Source organism: Python bivittatus, unplaced genomic scaffold (assembly GCF_059951505.1).
Source record: "Python bivittatus isolate LINGU-HERP-01145 unplaced genomic scaffold, Pbiv_v1 ctg000080_np1212, whole genome shotgun sequence".
NCBI lineage: Eukaryota > Metazoa > Chordata > Lepidosauria > Squamata > Pythonidae > Python > Python bivittatus.
In genome coordinates this window covers 24,749,849-24,768,563 of record NW_028277035.1, presented here as the reverse complement: position 1 = coordinate 24,768,563, position 18,715 = coordinate 24,749,849, and the positions used below count along the sequence as shown (strand labels likewise).

The window sequence follows — 18,715 nt, the reverse complement described above, 5'->3', positions numbered from 1 at the left end:
GCGTAAAGCTGCAATCGCCTACGTGGCAGTCATGACAATTGAGGAGGCATCCAGGAATGTTTTCAAGGGTATATCTGAGATTGGTGTGCATAACCTCCGTAGGTGTTTGAAAGTTGCTTGCATGCATTTGTCCTGAGCCGCTGGGCTGGTCAAGGATACCCCTTTTAGGGCAGTGTTGGTGGCAAATCAAGTTTGATGAGGAAAGATGGGTAGGTTGGAATGCTTCCATTACAGGAGGTGAAGCTAAACTAGTTAACTCCTGGGATACTTTGGACACAAAGAAAGATGGAGGCCTGAGTTGTTTTGAGTCTTTGAAGGGGGGAGATATGAATAATTACTAAATCCGACACTGGAAGTCATAAAATGAACATCACTTGTCCCATGAAGTTAAATCCCCCCCCCCAGACACACATCTGTCTAAGAAACCAGAACCACTTTCTCTCATAGCCCAGAGAAACAGCACAATGGATCCAAAGCTAGCTTTTTCCGAAGGACTGAGCTTATCTTTTACTCTTGGAGTCAACTGTGGCTCCCTCCGGCTGGCGGGGAACCCTTGGGGCGAAATTCATAGGTCCTTCCTTCTTTACTGACTCAGGAAGGATTGGATCCGCTGCCTGGTTCCCAGTCTCGCTAAAATGCTCCAAAGCTTTTCCAGAAAGTGGTTCTGGAATTTTTTACTGAAACGAAACCAGTTCTTGGAATGTAGGAGAGTTGCCTGGGGAGAAAGGCAAGAAGAAATTGTCATACTAATAATAATTTGCCATAATAAATTGCCTTAATCAGGAAGGGCACGTGTGATTCTCTTGGGAAGAGTGATTCATATGCGAGCGGAGGTTCCATCTATGTCCGTAATAGCTCTTATTCAGAAGCATGCTTTTTCTGTGCAGGACATTGCCACCTATAACTAAAAAAACAAAACAAAAAACCTATAATTTTTGATAATACAGAAGTCATTTCTCATATGCCTTCTACGTATCTGGTTCTGAGTAATATTTGATCCCAGAGACCAAATTCCCTGCCTTAGAAACAGAATCTTTTTCTGGAAGGGGTTGGCTTTACATTTTCGGGGGAGAGGGAAGACTCCCTTGGCTACCACCATCACACACAATTTCTTAGCCTGTATTTTTCTCTAGAGCTTCTGCAAGCGGTGCAAAAAGGCCTGTCAGCAGCGGCGCACAGACCATCTACCTGAGCACACAACCTTCAGCTCGGAAGAAAGGCCAGGGACACGGCTTTTTGAGAGGGCTGTCTTCCAGCCACCACTCCCTTCAGACCTGATGCAGGACAATCCAGCTCTGATCACAGGACCCTCTTAACCAAGTTACTGAACTAAGACTAACTTTCCTGCGTTCGCCCAATGCATCTCGCCACCAGCTACCTATCACCAACTAAGCAGCTGGCCTCAATTTGCCCGACGTCAGAGAACCTGACTGAGGTGAACTTTGGCTAAGCTTAGCATGTCGTGTAAATGCAGCTGCTAGATTTGCAACCAAACTGGTGAAGCCTGTTGTATGAACAAGGCCGACCAGCCGGTGCAACAGCTGCTGGGACAGTGAATAAGTTGTGCTCATCAGGGAGGGCCCCTCTAAGGAAAGTGACATTGGATCAGCCTTCCCCAACCCAATGCTCTCCGTACTACCCAAGAAATAAGATTGGAGTAAATTTAACTGGAGGACACAGAGTTGGATTAGCACGCACCAGCAACAATAACAGGACAAGAGGCCGAAGACAAGAGAGGCCAGCCTAAGTTCATTCACACATGCTGGGGTTACTTGTGGAGAAAAGTGCCAATGGTTTAAAAACACGCCAGCGGTGTTCTGCTCTGTGCTGACAAATGCATGGGATGGCTGCTGTCCCAGCGGGGTCAGGCCCATGCCTGTGGGAACTCGCCCAAAGGGATTTAACAGGCACCGCCTCCTCTGGAGTAAGAACGTCCGGATCTGGATCTGAGGCCTGTGGGGAGTTCCTGTCCCCCCTCCCCCCGATGAGCACTCAGTGAGGCCTGCGGAGCAGCAGCAAGAGCCTCTGACTTTCAACAAGGATCAAAACAACTTGAGAGCAGAAAATCAGAGGAGGAGGCAATGGGGGCGGGGAGGAGGGCGCCAGCAGGATCCGGCCTTCTCCAAAGCCTTCCGTCCCCGCCGGCTTCAACATTAAGCCCCCTCCCCTCCCGGGAGTCCCAGCCACTGTCTTAATTAGTGCAACCACCCATAAAAAGGCGGGTTGAAAGCCGCACTCTTCGCCTCTGTTGCAAACAACAACAAGACCCATAAACACAATTGTTAGCTTGGCCTATTGCCTCTGGTAAATTACACAGCATTAAAAAATAATGCTTTTCATATTAGGCAGTAATTAAAGGTTGGGACAGCTTGAAAACAAGCACTGGGTGGGGGGAGGGGGCCAAATCAAAGAAAATATAAAAATGTTCTTTCAAGAGTTATGGGAGGCTAATAAAGTATGTCTGTTCGGGAGAACCACTTTGCCCCCAGCTACAGCCAAACTGGAGCCGCGGCAATTGCCTCTCAATAAGACAATGATATTCCTTTCTCTGCTATTAAAAGGCTCCCAGTGCAAACTTAAAATGATTTATTTAATTTAAGAAATTATGAGGTGTAACTTCAAAGCGTAAGCCGTTAGTAATGGAAAACACCAGGTTGTTTCAAATTATAATAATAATTGTTTGGAATACACTGACATCAAAGTGCTTTCATCACCAAATAAAATATAGCCCAGACCCCGAGATCCAGGGGAGTTTATTGAGTAGACATTGTGTGTGTGTGTGTGTGAGAGAGGGGGGGGGTCATGTGAGTGCGCGCGCATAAGTGTGTTTATTATTTCCTTATCAAGAGACATTATTTTAGCAGCTCTTTTTCTCAGCTTTGAAGTTTTGACAGTCTTAAATTAGCTTTATTGCATTTTTTTGGCTCGCCAATGGGAGATTATCTTGGCTGTTTCTATTTCATTCCGATCGGGGTTTTCCTCCCCCTCCTCTTCTTGCTGTTTCCAGGGAACTCGCGTTTGTTATTTAACACAACACCTTGATAGTCCAGAATCGGCTATTCAAACTCATTAAAAAGCAAATAACTCTCTCTTCCCTCCCACTCCTCTCTGAAACGATTCTACAGCAAGCCCAATTAAAAATCTGGGGGGAAAAATTATGAGTTAAAACAATCTGCAGACATAGAATGTTGGCATAATGACCATATTAAAACTAAAAAAGAGTATATTTCTAAAGGACATGGACCTTCCCTCCTTGTGATTTCCCCCCCTGATTTTAAAGACGGGTCGGGCGTCGTTTTAAGGAAAACGAAAAAGAAAAAGACGAAAAGAAACGCCGTTTCTACAGCGAACATTTGCTTTTTGCTGTTAGACGTAGACAGCGGGTTTCGTTTCCTTCTGCGGCTTCTAACCTGCTCCCTTCGCTCTCACTGCCGGCCAGCACGGACACCAACACTCGTGCCCGGGATGGGGGCGTGTCCCCAAAGACAGTGCAGAGAGTTGGAAGCCCTCGAAAACCACAGAAAGCCGGCATTCACTGGCGTTTCGGGGGGGCGGGGGATGGGAGGGGTGTCCTCGGGAGTTTTAGAGACCGAGACTTCCCCTGAAAGTGGCAGGTACGGAATTTCCTCTGGTTACATAAGAGCAAGGCGGATTCGTTGGGGACCTGGGTCCGTCCGCCTCCCCTTTGCAGAATCTAGGCTTACGGTGCGGCAAAAAAGACAAGCGTGTGCCTCCCGCAACACACATTTTACGGCTCCCCATATCCTTGAGATGGGCCCGGGGAACTTGATAGCGGCCATAGAGACGGAAAACGGGCCTTTCTCGATAGGATAATGGCCAAGCTCAATGGACTGCAAGGCTAAGCTGGGGTCTCCTGCTCCCTGGAACACGGAGGGTCCAGTCCCGGTGGGTATCAGTGGGCTGAGAGAGAAGCGAGGCGAGGCGGAGCCGGGCTGTTTGGGGACCGTCTCTGCCGTCTCTCTCTCTCTCCCCCCCAACCCCTCAAGCTATGATCCCAACTGGTCCCTTTCGGATTCCGTGGGTCAGAAAACGGGGACAACTCTCGGCAGCCCGATCCTAAGTAAAGATACGGGGGAAAACATCCCGTGGGAATCAACAGGCGGGATGCTCTCCTTCCTGGACTAAGTTTTGCGATCAGGGCTGCCCTGCTCTTTCGCTCCTCAGGTGGTTCTTCGCCCTTCAGCCCTCCGTTTTCAAGCTGGGTGTTCTTACAGGGCTACAAATTAACGCCCCTTTTCAAAGCATCTCCATCTGGTGAGATATATGAGGTACTCGAGTGCCTGTGCTGAAAACGGGAAAAGGAAGCGCGCCCTGAATGTATGGATCCTCCCCTATTCGGGTTCTTTGGGGGGACAGGGGGTCTTCTTCCTTGCTGCGAGGCCTAAACATGCAAACCAGAGTTTTGTCCAACAAAGAAAGACTCCAGTCACCTGAGAATCGGCTCTCTCAGACTAGGTGGACTGGAAAGGCGAAGCTGCACCTGCGCCGAGTTCAGTGGGAAAGGGAAGGGACTCCCGAAATGAATGCGATTTCTAAGCTTTTTCGCCTCGCCTCGCCTCGCCTTGTCTTGTCTCGCCTGAGCCCCGAAACAGATCAAGCAGATTCAGAAGTGACGGTGTTTAAGTCGTAGGTCGCAACTTCATCAGCCTCAGGAGAATTTCTGGTTCGGCCATGCTGTGATTTGGCTCAAAAGGTCCAAAACAATTCACTGAACAAAATAAGATTAGCTTCCAACTCAACATGGATAGGATCGCCCTGCTTGATAGCTGCTTCTGGGTTTTTTGCAACTGCTTGGAAATTCATATATTGACCTATACTGGCCAGGTATATAACGATAGGCAGCTGCCTTTGCGATGGTGTCTGCAGGCCGCACGAGTGATTTCTTTCTCTAGCAGCACTTACTTTAAAGGAAAAAAAGGGGGGGTGGGGGGGAGATGTTGCAATAGGAAGCTCGATGGAACAAAACAAAACAAAACAAAACTCCTTCTTCTGTTTTCACGGGGGGGGGGGGGCAAGTTTTCATTGACTCAGACCTATTTCCAAAATGACACATACATATTTATCTGTACTCTACTTTTGTAAGACATAGGATCAGGTTGTTTTGCTTTTAGCTTTCCTGTGACCTAGAATTTTTTTTTTTTTTTAAATCCCCCTTAGGAGATTCTAATACCAGAGAGAGAAAAAAGACAGAAACAGCTCATCAGGAGCAATACAGGCTTCGGGCCAGTGGTGGGAGGAGGAGACCACTGGAGAGAGAGGGGGAGGTGGGCAGCCCAATCCAAGACAGGCACCAAAGGAATTCCTGAAGTAGATGAATTGATTCGAGAGGAACTTCTTCTCAAAGAAACATGCGGCCACAGGGTTAGAAATATCCTTTTCTTGCAGTGGGATCCCCTGCATTGTTGGCCCGTTTCAAAAAGCCTCTGGGTAGATACATGGACAGAAAGAAAATTCATGACCCCCCTGCAGACAGAAGAACCATCTCGCTCATTTGTGGCTAGTTTTCAGCCCTTCCGTGTGATTCCCATAGAACTGATCTCGAGACTGAAAGGGGGACGTATTTTAACCCATCTATTCGGACTTGAACGACCCCCTCCGCCTGATCTGCATGTGTATGTTAGGACTGATGTGTGTGGACGTACCTCTTCCTATACCCCACTCACTACACCCCACACATAACATCTGTGTTGCGAGCCTCCTTGATGTTGAATATGTCCTAATTCATAAGGCCGTAAACAGACGATAATTGAAAAAAGTCGTTATTGTAATCATAGTTGTAGTAGTGGCGGCAACAACGTTGATGGGGTGTGTGTGTCTATCGTTTTATAAGAGAGAAGTTTCTACTGCCAAGATCACTTTCTTGGTTGTCTCCTTAATTTTCCACGTCCAGGCGCTGCCATTTGGGGGAGGGAAATTGCTGCCCGAAGAAAGCGACACCCTTTGGGAAGCTGTCGGAAATTCACATCACGGAGGCCGGACACGGCCGTGCGGGAGGATTCCAGGAGTGCGAGGTGGCGGGTGGGCTCAAGTGTTTTCGGACGCGCAGGATTGGCCTACGCCTTGGCGGTCGCATCCCTGCAGCGGTCCACAAGGGAACGCTCCAGCCGGTGCTCTCCAAATGGGAAAAGGATTTGAAGACCACCACCTCGTATGGGGAGCGCATGGTTGGAGAAGCAGAGCTTCAAGCAGCCTCTTGAAAGACCGGAACATCCCTGCCATTAGAGTCAACGCCACAGCAATGAAGAAGTTTGTTATCGCCCTGACACTGCGATGCTATATATCACTAGCGAGGAAATGCCTTTGTCAAAGCTGTCCATCTTTCGGAAGAACCGAGGCGGATAGGCGCTTCTTTGGAGACTCCTCCGCCCCGCCCGACCCCCGCCCCCGAAATCAATGTCGCCTTTAGTCCGAAAAAAGCAAATCTAGAGAGATGAGGGAGCTCAAACACACAACAACGCATCCCGCTGAACTCGGCGGGATTTACTTCGGAGTTTGCAAGCTCCGGATCGGCGAACCGCCTCGTATGGGGGGCGCGGGTGGGAGAGAAAGAGAGTGCTAATCCGATGTGCCAGGTCAATCTGGCCTTTCTAGCAAGTCCGGGTTGAACCTACGCCTGGATTTAACAGAGCCTCAGCGTTGGCTGCCCCTCACGCTCCGGCAAAGCCAAGCGCGGGAGAGGGGGGGACCGGACCGTGACAAGAAGAGACGCGGACCCCGCAGCGCCGCCCGGTTGCTGGCTCGGCCGCGCCCGAGGCCCTTGCCGCGAGGGAATCTCGACGGCTGCGGCGGGGGGTTTCCTTTCCTCTGGGCCCCGCTCGGTGACCGGGCTTCCCCAAGGTTTGAAGCAGGTTTTACTTCCTGGATGATTCCTTCCCTTTCCTTTTTTAAAATCCCAGGTTTTACTCCTGTTGCTGTCTGCTTTATACCGGATTGTTGTCCTTGTAGTATCAGTATGATCGTGCTTCTCTCTGACCCCCATCACAGAACTGCCTTTGGCAGCATTTCGGAGCGCTCCCCACTCAGATACCCCTTCTTGAAGCTTCCGCAGCTTAAGTTCCCACGAAAAGAACGGAGAACTGCGCGGCAGCGCGGGCATCGCTCCTCCAGCCTGACTGCATAGGATTGATTGCAGCCTCCCTCTGCCTGTCTCCGGGGCAGTTCCCGTTAGAGCCGCGACGGAATCTGACCATAAAGGGCAAAGCTCCATTCACTCAGCTCCGATCGCAGTGCGGCACAGAAGCATTGGGGCGCCGGATGAAATTGGAAGAGGGTCGGGGAGCGGCAGGGCAGCTGGGGAGCTCGCCCTCCAACTTCCGGCCCTTCTGCACTCCCTCCCTGCCTCCTCACCCTCCAAGACTTTCCACCGCAGAGATTTCCCGGGAATTCCCATCCGACCCCGTGGACTGGATTCGGTGCAAGACCCTCCCTTGGCGCAACCCTTTCTCACTGCAGCCAGAGCCTCCTGGCTCTCTCCCGTCATTAATTGCATTAATTAATTGAATTGAATTGACTCACAGTGAATGTTCAGTTCAGGCCAATCCGGCTTTTGTCTTACCCTGGATGTTTTGAGTGGACTGCTCTGGTCTTTGTTCTGTGCCCTTAATTAGTGGAAACTATGAGAATCTGGTTAATTGTAGCAGGTACAGATCTGATAACAAGGTAAATCATCTTTCCTTTATAAAGAGAAAATCTTCCACTTTGGCAAACTTCTATTGTCATTATTGTTGTTGTATTTTTCAGGGGTATTTTTTAAAAAACAAAGTTAAAGAATAATTGGAACAGCCTGTGGAGGGCATGGGCGGAAGGCATTAGAGAGTCAGAGCTGATGATGGCACAGGGGTAGCGGATTTGATCTGTTTAATTCCAGGCCTTTGTTTAGACACCTCAAAGCGATCCTTACCATGGACAACCTCAGACTTTATCTTCTGGCCATTGTAGACACCCTGCCATTCTGCACAAACGGCTACTTATCCTGTTCTTATCAAGGCAAAAATCCATTTTGACAGGTCTGAATGCAATGGGTCCTTTTCTCACCATGCTTCCGAAAGGGGCAATCTATGAGAGAACAAATTGTTCTCCAGTAAATGGCCTGCAGCTTTGGAAATCAGGAGCTTCTGGCTGTCATGTATACCCAAGCCAAGGATCATTTCTCTCCTCTGCTGCAAACTCAGGCAACACTGTAGGGTAAGTCTGTCCATTCAACGTTGCCTTGTGGTACAGAGGGACATTGCTAGGGAAATTGGTATAGAGTTTCAATCAAAGTGGTCTAAAGTAAGTCTATCTGTAAAATGAGTGCACCAAGACACTAACTTACCTAATATGGATGTTGCAAATGTCATAAACAATGCAATCCTATGTGAGTTTTCTTTAAAGTAGGCCCTGTTGAATTGAGTGACAGTTATTCTTGGATAAAATGTAAGACAGTGTTAAAAGATTATTTTGGGTATGAAGCCCTTTTGAGGATTTCTTATGCATTTAAGAATTTGATCCATTAAACTCAGCAGGGCTTTCGCTACAAAAACTTAAAGATTAGGAAATCAGTTACAGGATTATTATTCAGCACCATGCTCTCCTAGCAATTAACTGGTAGTGGTGACCTGGTCTCTCTTAAAAGTTCCATTTTCAAAATAATTTCAGATATTCAGACTATGGTTTTTAAATCCCAAAATTGTGTAGTTCCACATCTCTAAAGTATGATTTTTGAACGCAATCCCATTTTTGGAACAAGAGGAACTATTAAATGTATCCTGGCAGCTGAACATGGAAAATTGGAGAAATCATAATTTGGTGAGAGCCAGTTTGGTGTAGTGGTTAAGGCACCAGGCTAGAAATCAGGAGACCGGGAGTTCTAGTCCCACCTTAGGTACAAAGCCATCTGGGTGACCTTGGGCCAGTCCCTCCTGCTCAGCCCTAGGAAGCAGGCAAGGGCAAACCATTTCTGAAAAACCTTGCCAAGAAAACTGCAGGGACTTGTCCAGACAGTCCCAGGAGTCAAGACTGACTCAGAGGCATTATTATTATTTACTTTATTATCATCATCACTGCAATTTGTCCCTTCCTGGCAAGAAAACCACTACAAGATTTCTCAGCAGAGCTAACTGGGAATGCAAAAGGCACCTTCTGGACAAGGACAATCAGCTTAGTCCCCTAATAGCATGATCATTCATTCATTCATTCATTCATTCATTCATTCATTCATTCATTCACACACACACACACACACACACACACACATGCTGTGCTTGTGCTTTTGATTCTTTAAAAGGAACCAACTGCATGCATGGTTCCCCTCACCCACCAGTGTTGTCTGATATCCCTCAAAGTGAGTCTCTTTCTGAACATTACCGCCTTAACACTTTAGGAACTTTTCCTCATTATTTCTGTCCTAACCTGATCCTGCAAACTGATCTGAGGAGGATGGCAACCCTTTTAATACTTATTAGGGAACAAGTCCTAATGGTATTAATACTTATCTGGGCACCCAGGAAGCCACAGGTTCAGATCTGAGACATCACCAGTTTGAACAGAACCAGTGAATTCTGTTTACCTCTTTCCCTCCTCAACATCTTGATAAAGTCATCCTACCAAAACCATGTAGAAATGAAAAAGTGAGTATCAGCAGTCTGTAGTAAAGGTGCCAAAGGAAAATTCTTCAGAAGCATATTAGTTTGATTTGCAATGTCTATATTTGGATTTTCTTAAAATTAAAAATTTATAACCTAGCCAAAATACAAAGTTTTTGATCTTGACCCAGAAAACATAGGACAAAATTAATCTTTTAGAAAGAAATTAACTCCACACATTGACAAATCAACACATCATTAAACAAGATGTTTTTAATTTAATTCTAAATAAAGAGATAAGAAATAATAAATCTTCAATAAAATATATAAAATTGTACAAGGCATCCCTTTCAAAGGGATTTTCATAGGCTGGGGATGGGTGGGTAAAAGGCCAACACTGAACTAATAGACAAGGATTCACAACGCAGCCTGTAGCAGAGCAGATTCCTTCTCACTCTTTAGGACATACTAAAAACACACCTTGGAAATGTCTTGTCTTCAGCAACCTGCCTCCTCTATAGACCACAAAGTTTAGCCATAGTAATAATAACATAATTAAAACAATGGGTTATATAGTACCATGTATGCTAAGAACTCTTTCCTCCCTGCCCTCCTCTAAAATAAATCAAAGATAGGGGAGCTGTCCTGTCTTTAGAGTGGGTGGCACTATTCTGTTTCATCCTCTGGATCTGTGGGTGTGTCAAGACCCATTTAAGCATAATTCATTTTTACAAGCTAATAATGGTTAAAGCACAAGATTATTGTAATAAACACAAAACAACTCTGCAACACAAAACAACTCTGGTTTTAACATCTCTCTGCACATATGCACAACTATATATTTTCTTTTCGTATCTCTAACTGGTTTGTTCCTGATATCAAAATATCAACTGAACACAGACTTGACTTAAATGATGATTAAATGAACAAGGGCAACTGGGATCAAGACAAATCTGTAAGAAACTTCTCAGGCTCCCTTCTGCCATGGCACACCCCTGTACCCCTCCTAATGCTGCCTTACAAACAAGAATAAACTGCAAACAAAAAATTGGCAAAACTCACATCTGTAGGAATCCTTTACAGGATAGAAATGGGGTAATCCCATTTCACGGGTGCCACTCTACAGGAAATATTCCAGTATGGAATTTTGTAAAGGAATGTATTCTAAGATGGAAAACTTGCTTTGCCAGATCAGATCAACAGTCCACCCAATCCACCATTCTGCATCTGAAGTATTCCAGTTCCTTGCATTTCAGTTTCCAGGACTGGAGTGCAGTGTAGGATCCAAAGAGAAATATAGAAACCAACTCAGTGTCAACTTTTATTTCTGAAGTTGGTTTTATAAATAAAGCTCATCTATATGTTTAAGCTTCCTCACTCAGTCAAAGAATACATGTGCATTTTTACCTACGTACGCGCGCACACACCACGCTGGGAATAAGTACCATTGAACAAAGTGAGGTGTATTCCTTCTGAGTAAACAGGCATAAGAAAAGACTGCAAGTTCCTCACTTTCAAGATCTCTGTGTGTGTCTGAGTGTGTGTGTGCATGTGATGATATTCCGCTGGTTCACTGGGAACATTAGGGAGGCTGATAATTAAATCATATATTTTCCTGGGAAGAGTTATCAATTTAATCCCCCTCCCCTGTGCAGTATATAAATAAACTATATTCGTTTAAGTCTGTATGTTCAAAAAAACTTGGTTTCAGGATCAGATTCTAGATGCTGAGCTCACATTTGGTTGGTTCCCAAGTTGCGGAATACAGGTTCTGAGTTCAAATTCCTATATATTTGATAAGGCACATTACAAGTAGGCGAAAAATGACCAGTCACAGTTCTGTACGGCAGTCTTTAACTGAGTACACTCCATCAGATAGTCAGATACCATGTCATCACTTTCTGATCTTCTTACGATAAGTGATACATGCTATATCCCACAGGAGTAGCATAGAGTCCTACAGGTGGGATAGGAAGCACAGGTCTGTGAAAGGGATAGGACGTTCCATAGAGAGAGGCTGCCTGGAGAGGCGAGTTGATAGGGAAAGGGAGGCTGAAGCCAGATGGCAACATGGGCTTCGCTGCCATTTTTAACTTCTCCAGCTCTGCTTCCTGCAGTCTCTTTGCCTTGGCCCTCCGGTTCTGGAACCATATTTTGACCTGGGTCTCTGTAAGATTGAGGGAGCTTGAGAATTCAGCCCTTTCAGCAATAGATAGATACTGCTTCTGACGGAATTTGCGCTCTAAAGCTAGCAGCTGGGAAGTTGTGAAAGGTGTTCGAGGCTTCCGATTGGTCTTGTGTTTCCTTAGTGTACAGGCTGTGGGACTCAGGTGTCCTGGAAGTAAAGCAAGGAGGAGATGAAAATTAGATGGACAAATGCTAGGAATACCAACTTTTTTTTCCTTATGCAGCTTATAAAATATAGAGAGCATAAATAGTTAGGTAATAATAATAATAATAATAATAATAATAATAATACCCATAGCCTAATGAAGTATGAGGATAAGACTCTGTACAGGAGTGCCAACCAAGCCTATTTCACAAAATGAGCAATGCGCACAATGTCAGTAAGATAAAACATTCCATTTTGGAAAAGTACCCGGATGAGGGTATATATAAAAGAAAATAGAACAAGCACATTCAGATGTTACAGATGTTTTAAAATGAAGAAGTAATTATGAAATTATAGCTTATAACATCCTTTCATTTCATAACGTTAATGTTTTGAGATTTTTCTTAGCAAAATCAAGTTACCAGATGAACCTACCATGCCCACAAATTAAAATATTACACTGGATCAAAGCCATCACCCATCCAATCCATTGTGTTTATTAATTTAGCCAATATAATCCATTTAAGTCATAGTCTTTATCTGCAGTGTTTAAAGTCTTCAGCAACTTAGCAAATCAAACACACCAGAGTTGCTTTGTCCTTAATAGTCTATTTAGAAACTCTCCTGGTGTGAGAGCTATTTCACACACATTACTTAGCAGCCAAATTTGGGGTTTATCACTAAGCACACACTTGACAGGGATATGCAGCCAATTGTTGTTCTCCATTTACTTTATCTATGCAATACATGTGTTTGACACATTAACACTACACAGTTTGAAGTGTACACTTTATACACTCTGGCATTACCATTAGAAAGCAACGTGGGAAATAATACACAATACTCTATATTGTTACACAATTGCCCTAATCTAATTTCCCCTACTGAGAATATTAGAGTCTACCAAGAAAGTTTAACATTTATCATGGATGCACTATTCCACTACAGGAGTCCAATGACCATATGTATTTCTGCAAGAAAGTGAGCAAGGAACAGAGGTTACGATATACTGACAAATATCATATTTAGAAACCAATTTGGCTGTTACCATATCCAATGTGCAATGGGGCAGACCAGCCCACACTTTACATGGCACAATGTTGCCTGAATTTGCTTGCTCACATTCTGTATCTCCAATATCACCATCCGGCACATCAAGAAGGGGAGAAATCAGCTCGTTACATAGTTATCATTTGACTCAAACAGACTATTATCAATAACTGGCTGGCTTTCTTTTCTGCAATAGTTTCTTCTATACTAGATAGAGTCTATATTAAAATGACTTTGAAGGTAAAGACATTGAAATGCCTCTATGTGGAAAAATAAGCATATCATACACTGTCTGCATGTTCATTTTAGTAAGTCTTGGAAAAACAAGAATTTCAATAGGTTATAACTGAAGCAAAAGAGGAACATAGTACTAAAAGAAAATCAGCTAGGTGTGTTTGTTTTTTAAGTCTTGTAAGTGATAGAAAAATAGATATCTCATCAGCCACTACATGTTATGATTTATCTAACTGAAATATCTTTGAAGTTTTGCCTACAGGCACTAGTATAGAAGCTGATAGGTTTTTTAGTTTGTTTGTTCAGGTCTATGTTCACTTATATGACTTCCACTGAAATTAGTGGTTGATTGATATATTTGTGATTTTGAACAGAGTTAATTATCACCTCTCTGTTGGAATTAATTTCATTTCTAGTATCTTTAGGCAGCACTGGGGGGGGGGGAGGTGAGATCAAAAGGCCAACACATTGATTCAACATATAGCTTTTATGATATGTGCTAATCCTGATAATATATATTCTGAGCAAATATGGAATCGATTTCATATCATATTCTATTACTACTCAAAACCTTTAACCGAGAAGGTTTTGATTGTTTTCAGCACGCTCTACGTAGAACATCCAGAGGTTCAATAATATGATGAGGAAAATGGGTTTTGGAGAAAGAAGAATTGCCAGCATCAAAACCTACAGTCCTACTGCACCACACCAATCATGGTGGCTTACTTCCAAGCATACATATTGAAGATACAGTCTTAAGGAAGCCACTTGTAAAAAAGAGTGCAAACTTCTGCTGATTTACTCAGAAGTGAGTTCCCTTTTGTTCATAAACATATTTAGGATTGCAGATTCAGAATAAGCTTGTGGGAAAGAATGGTGAAAGAGGGAAATTTTGGCTATCTTTGCATGCCAGACTTCCCCATGCATATCCTTAACATGGTTTCCTGAACTGACTCAATTTCCTAGGTTCATACTATATCCTCAGCCACAAACAAATGACACAGGCTACGTTCACACAATCCACTAAATGTTTGACCAGTTTGTGGTTGAGAGAGTAGTATAATCCCAATGACTCTCTAGGATAGTATGAAATTTAAGAGCAAAGTAAGTAGCTGCTACACTGCAGAATCAATGTTGTCAATGTCATGTAAGTAGTCTCTCTCTCTCTTTGGCTTGCCTATCTTTTTTAGTCTTTTAAAAGACTTTAAAATAATGTTCAGAAATGTAAAATACAGCAAGATTGCACTCCTCTATACAACTTATAGAGAGGCAAGTCCCAATTAAATCTTTCACAGAGATAGAAATGAAGTTATTTGCATATTTCATATTAGGATTATGCTGTAAATGAATTTTACCAACATGCTGCAGAAATAATGGCTTTACATTAAAGTGTATTAATTGTGAATAGAATATGTTTTTGATAATACAAGTAGGTTTTTACTGTGAATGTATTAAGAGAATCATTCACTCTTTGACAGCAATCCCTAGCTAAAGTAAAGCACAAGGTGGTTTGTTAACAATGATTCTACATGTTGATGGACAGAGTTAATAACTGGAAGAATAGCTTCTTTTGTGGTCAAGTTATTGTTAAAAATCATAAATCAGTTGCTTGTAAACTAAGAATACGTGCTGACTCAAAGATGTTATCAGAAAGCAACATTAATACATTATGTTTTACATTTTCATATAAGAGATAGTTTCAGTGAGCTATGTAGAATGTATTAAACCACCAAGTTATTCAAATGCATAGATGCCCTGGGTTTAACTGGATTTATATCAGGAAGGTATAAATAGATTCAATTAGAGTTTTATGCCCCTATCAATAATAGAGAGGACAAGAAGGCAAGGTATATTGCTTTTGGCTGAAGCAATAATACACAAGGCAGTAGTTTTTCTTGATAGAAGTTGGTTAAAAAAAAAAACCTCATTACATTTGGTTTCAAAATATGATAATGCATTATAAAAAATTATAATCTCTGTAATTTTAAAAGTATCTTCTAAAGTAGCATGCCATCTGTCAAATAATGTCTCATACCATTTATTGCCGCTGTTCATCACCATAATACAACTATTTAAAAACAGCAGTTTTATTACTGTTTACAAAATATATATTGAACAACAGCTGGAAGCTATCCCTTAGAATTTTATGAGAGTCATTTCCCCCCAAGCACTGATATATATATATTTATTTTCCTTGTTCCCCAGGTGACTTTTAGTTTATTTGGTTATTGGATGAGAATGCATCTTCTCCAGATAATTTCTCCCCCTTAAGGAGCAAAATGAAAAATCTGCAGATCAGCTGGGCCTGAATACTGCAGGCAGACTTTAAGCTACAATCCTGTATCAACTAACTTGGGAGCAAAGTTAACAGAAGTTATTTTTGATTAGACAAAGATAAGATTACTTGTCAGAATAATTCAGTAAAGGGTACAGAATCTCAACAATGACCACTCTACCCTTCAGAAAGTAATGCTGCTTTAAGATTTTTCCTATTTCACCTTTTTTTCAGTTGAAAACATATTTACTTAGAGGTCAGACGGGAATCTGCTGCAATTTTAATTTCTAGGTAAAAGCTGATTTAAGATGAGTTTGGGACTATTTCAAGTATTTTCTTAATTCATCAGCTCCAGAGTTCCAAGCCCCCCAAACCTGAATGAACTCCACAGAAAAAGAAATAAGGAGAAACGCCAGTATATGCTTTGCAGAAGTTATTTTACTTTGTTTTGTTTTTCAGGAGTGTCCTTTCATATTTGCCTAGAATTCTGGGGAGGGGGCAGACCTGCCAAGTTGTGCCGCAAGTCAGATTTAGACTGATTTTGAGCTGCTTTATCATGTGAAGGGAGTGATCAGTGTGCAATCCTACCCAGATTTACTAGGGAGTTAAGCCCCAGTGAATCTGACCAGGCAATAGAACCAAATAGAAAAGACACAATCTTTGACTGCTTTCAGGGTGATTTTACAGAAATCAAACAGATTGTAATAGGTTACCCTAGTTTCCATGTTTTCCTCTCCAAACAAGATTTCCTTTAGAAATGTTTTATACTCAACAGTGACAATTTTTTTTTTAAAGAGTATACTTTGATCCTAAACCTACCTACTAGAAAGTATATTCCACTAAAAGTGGTAAGCACAGAGTCTGGCAGTACCATAAAAACTGAGCCCAGCTGCCACAGAAGTTTTCATGGGCCAGACTCCACTGTTTGTCAGAAGTAAGACCAAAACAGCCCTAAGGGCCATAAAAAAGCAGGTCACCATAGAATATTGAGGTGACGCTGCAATTTGTTTGTTTGCACTGACCAACTTTCTGGAATTAAGAGAACTGCAAATAAAATAAGCTATTTTTCCACCTTTCATCCTTTTATCCAATGAAGCAGAAGAAGAGGTTGATACAGGAAAAAAAGTATCTTTTGTGAAATTGCTGTTCCAACTTAGGGTCAAAAGTATAGAAGATAAGGGGCCTGCCTGCCTGCGCTTTAAAACACCAAATGGCAAGCAGATTTTTGGGGAAGGGGGACTCGGTTAAGAGAGAGAGTATTCTAAAATATATTTAATTCAAGAAAGTCCCTGCAATGGGCTATGTAGGGGTACCAGGATGGCAGAAACGCTCCTGGAGAGAAAATAGAGATTGGGGGGGGGGGTGGAGAGGGAGAAAACAGAGAAGTTATGGGCTGAGCCGCCTAGGAGCGCCGACTCCGAGGCTCCCTTTCCGAATCACTGGCGGCCCAGCCGAAACGGAGCGGGAAGTTCCCAGCGGGAGATAAAGCAGCCGGCCTGATCCTTCTTGATCCTCTCGGCCGAGTTCTTCGGTTCCTGGGCTGGACTCCGCCGATGGGACTACGCAGTAGAAGGCGATCAGTGAAGCCTGGAGGCCGGCTGCTGCTACAGGTGCACCGAAGGAGGCACCGGAGGGCGCAGAGCGCAAGGATCGCCCGTCGCCCGGCAGAAAAAAAGCTACGATTTTGGCGGCGGCAGCGGCGAAGGCAAGAGCACTGGAGGAACGATGGCAAAAAGCCACCGAACTAAGCGAATTAAGCAGAGAAACAGATTTTTCAGGGGGGGTGGGGGGCAGAAGGGCGGCGAGGGGCGATTGAGGTCTAAGCAAGACCGTGAGAGAGCTCCCTTCTGCTCCCGAAAGGCAGAAACTGAAAGTTACACGATAAAGATGGATCGGGATGGTCAGGGAGAGAGAGTCGCTCGGACTTGGGTAGACGGATCCAGCTGGCCTAGGACTGCAGAGCGTCAGCGGCGCCAGGCCCGCGGCGTCCCTTTGGACAGTTCCGGGCACTCAGCGGCTGAAGGGGCGGCTAGCGAAAGATCGCGTCGCTAGCAAGGGATTCGAAACGCTAACTCGCGGCACAGAAACAAAAGAAGAAGCCGCTTTAAAGCTTAGGCCGAGAGACCGCGCCGAAAGTAGTCATCGGACATGCCCTCGGTGCCTGCAAACTGGAGCGTTATGCGTGGTGAAGCCTTCCTGGGTTCTGCCTGACAAATGCCTTCTCCGAGTTCAAGACTCCCGCAAACTCCCTTCCCTCCCGCTCCTCTAAAGTCCGGGCAATGGCGGGATCGCAGTTGGGGGTGGGGATGGGGTGGGGGGAAAGCCGCATTACACGCACACGCTGACCTCGTCGCTCAACTTCATTCTATTAGCGCCCTCCATCCCTATCCAGGCTAAAGCACTCACTTGGGGGAGGGGAGTATCTGCCGGCCTCTGGGATCCAGGACGAGCCATCCTCGGAGTTTTCGGACTTCACCGACGAGGTCTCGAAGGTTTTTGTAAGCCCGCCGGGGCTGGGAGCTTCCCTGGAGACGTGAGTGGGCAAGAGCAGGTTCCTGGAAGTACCCAAGCCAGCCCCTTCAAGGCTTCCGCTCGCCTCTCGGGGCGGCTTTTTGTCGGACATAAGCGCTTCCACACTGAACGGCAAACTGGAGACCTTGACTTTGTGGTGATCCTCGGCCCCAGCAGCGGGGCCCTCTTCGTCCGAGGAGAAAACCTCCTTAGCTTTGGAAGGAGAAGACATCTCGGCGCAGCTTCACAAAGATCCCTGCGTAGAGAAGCAGCCGCCCTGCGTCTCGCCGCCGCCGGAGCAGCAGCCGCCTCCGCCGTCGCCTCTTTCTTCTTCTCCTCCTCCTCCTCCTCCTCCTCTCGTTCTCGAGTCCAGACCTCTCAATCAATCTCTCGCTCAGACGCTCCTGGACGCACCACCTCCGCTCACTTCAGCCCCCAACAACAGACCAACTTTTTTTCCTCCCCTTTTTTGGGAGACTTCTGGCTGTTTCCTCCTTTGGGAAGTTGAGTAAGCGCGGCTCAGCAAATGAGAGCTGGCGGGGATGGCGACGTAAGGCGGTGACTCATGTGATTGGCTCTGAGCGGCCCAGAGCATAAGTAGTTTTTTTCCTTTTAAATAAATTAGAAGTTAATGACATGGGCAGCGAACGGAGCTGTGTTATTAGGGAGCTTTCCAGCTCCGTAACTCTGCCAAAACAACAGGAAAGTCAGTGGAGTAATTAGGGCTGA

The 18,715-nt window shown here is 44.6% G+C and overlaps 1 protein-coding gene across 1 annotated transcript; it reads right to left on the bottom strand.

The window, feature by feature from the left end:
- Nucleotides 1–9,800: 9,800 nt before the first annotated feature.
- On the bottom strand, nt 9,801–18,438 carry MSX2 (msh homeobox 2). Its single transcript, XM_007429777.3, has 2 exons — nt 17,882–18,438; nt 9,801–11,919 (listed from the first exon to the last, which is right to left on the bottom strand). The coding sequence occupies exons 1-2, from the start codon at nt 18,216–18,218 to the stop codon at nt 11,495–11,497; spliced, it is 762 nt and encodes a 253-aa protein (XP_007429839.1). The 5' UTR covers nt 18,219–18,438; the 3' UTR covers nt 9,801–11,494.
- Between the last annotated feature and the right edge of the window lie 277 nt (nt 18,439–18,715).

Bases quoted from the DNA above. Each gene is read 5' to 3' on its own strand.
- MSX2 (XM_007429777.3), bottom strand. From the start codon at position 18,218: ATGTCTTCTCCTTCCAAAGCTAAGGAGGTTTTCTCCTCGGACGAAGAG. The intron at 11,920-17,881 runs GTGAGTGCTTTA...CTTTACTTCCAG, and splicing joins CAGATACTCCCCTCCCCCAA to GACACCTGAGTCCCACAGCC.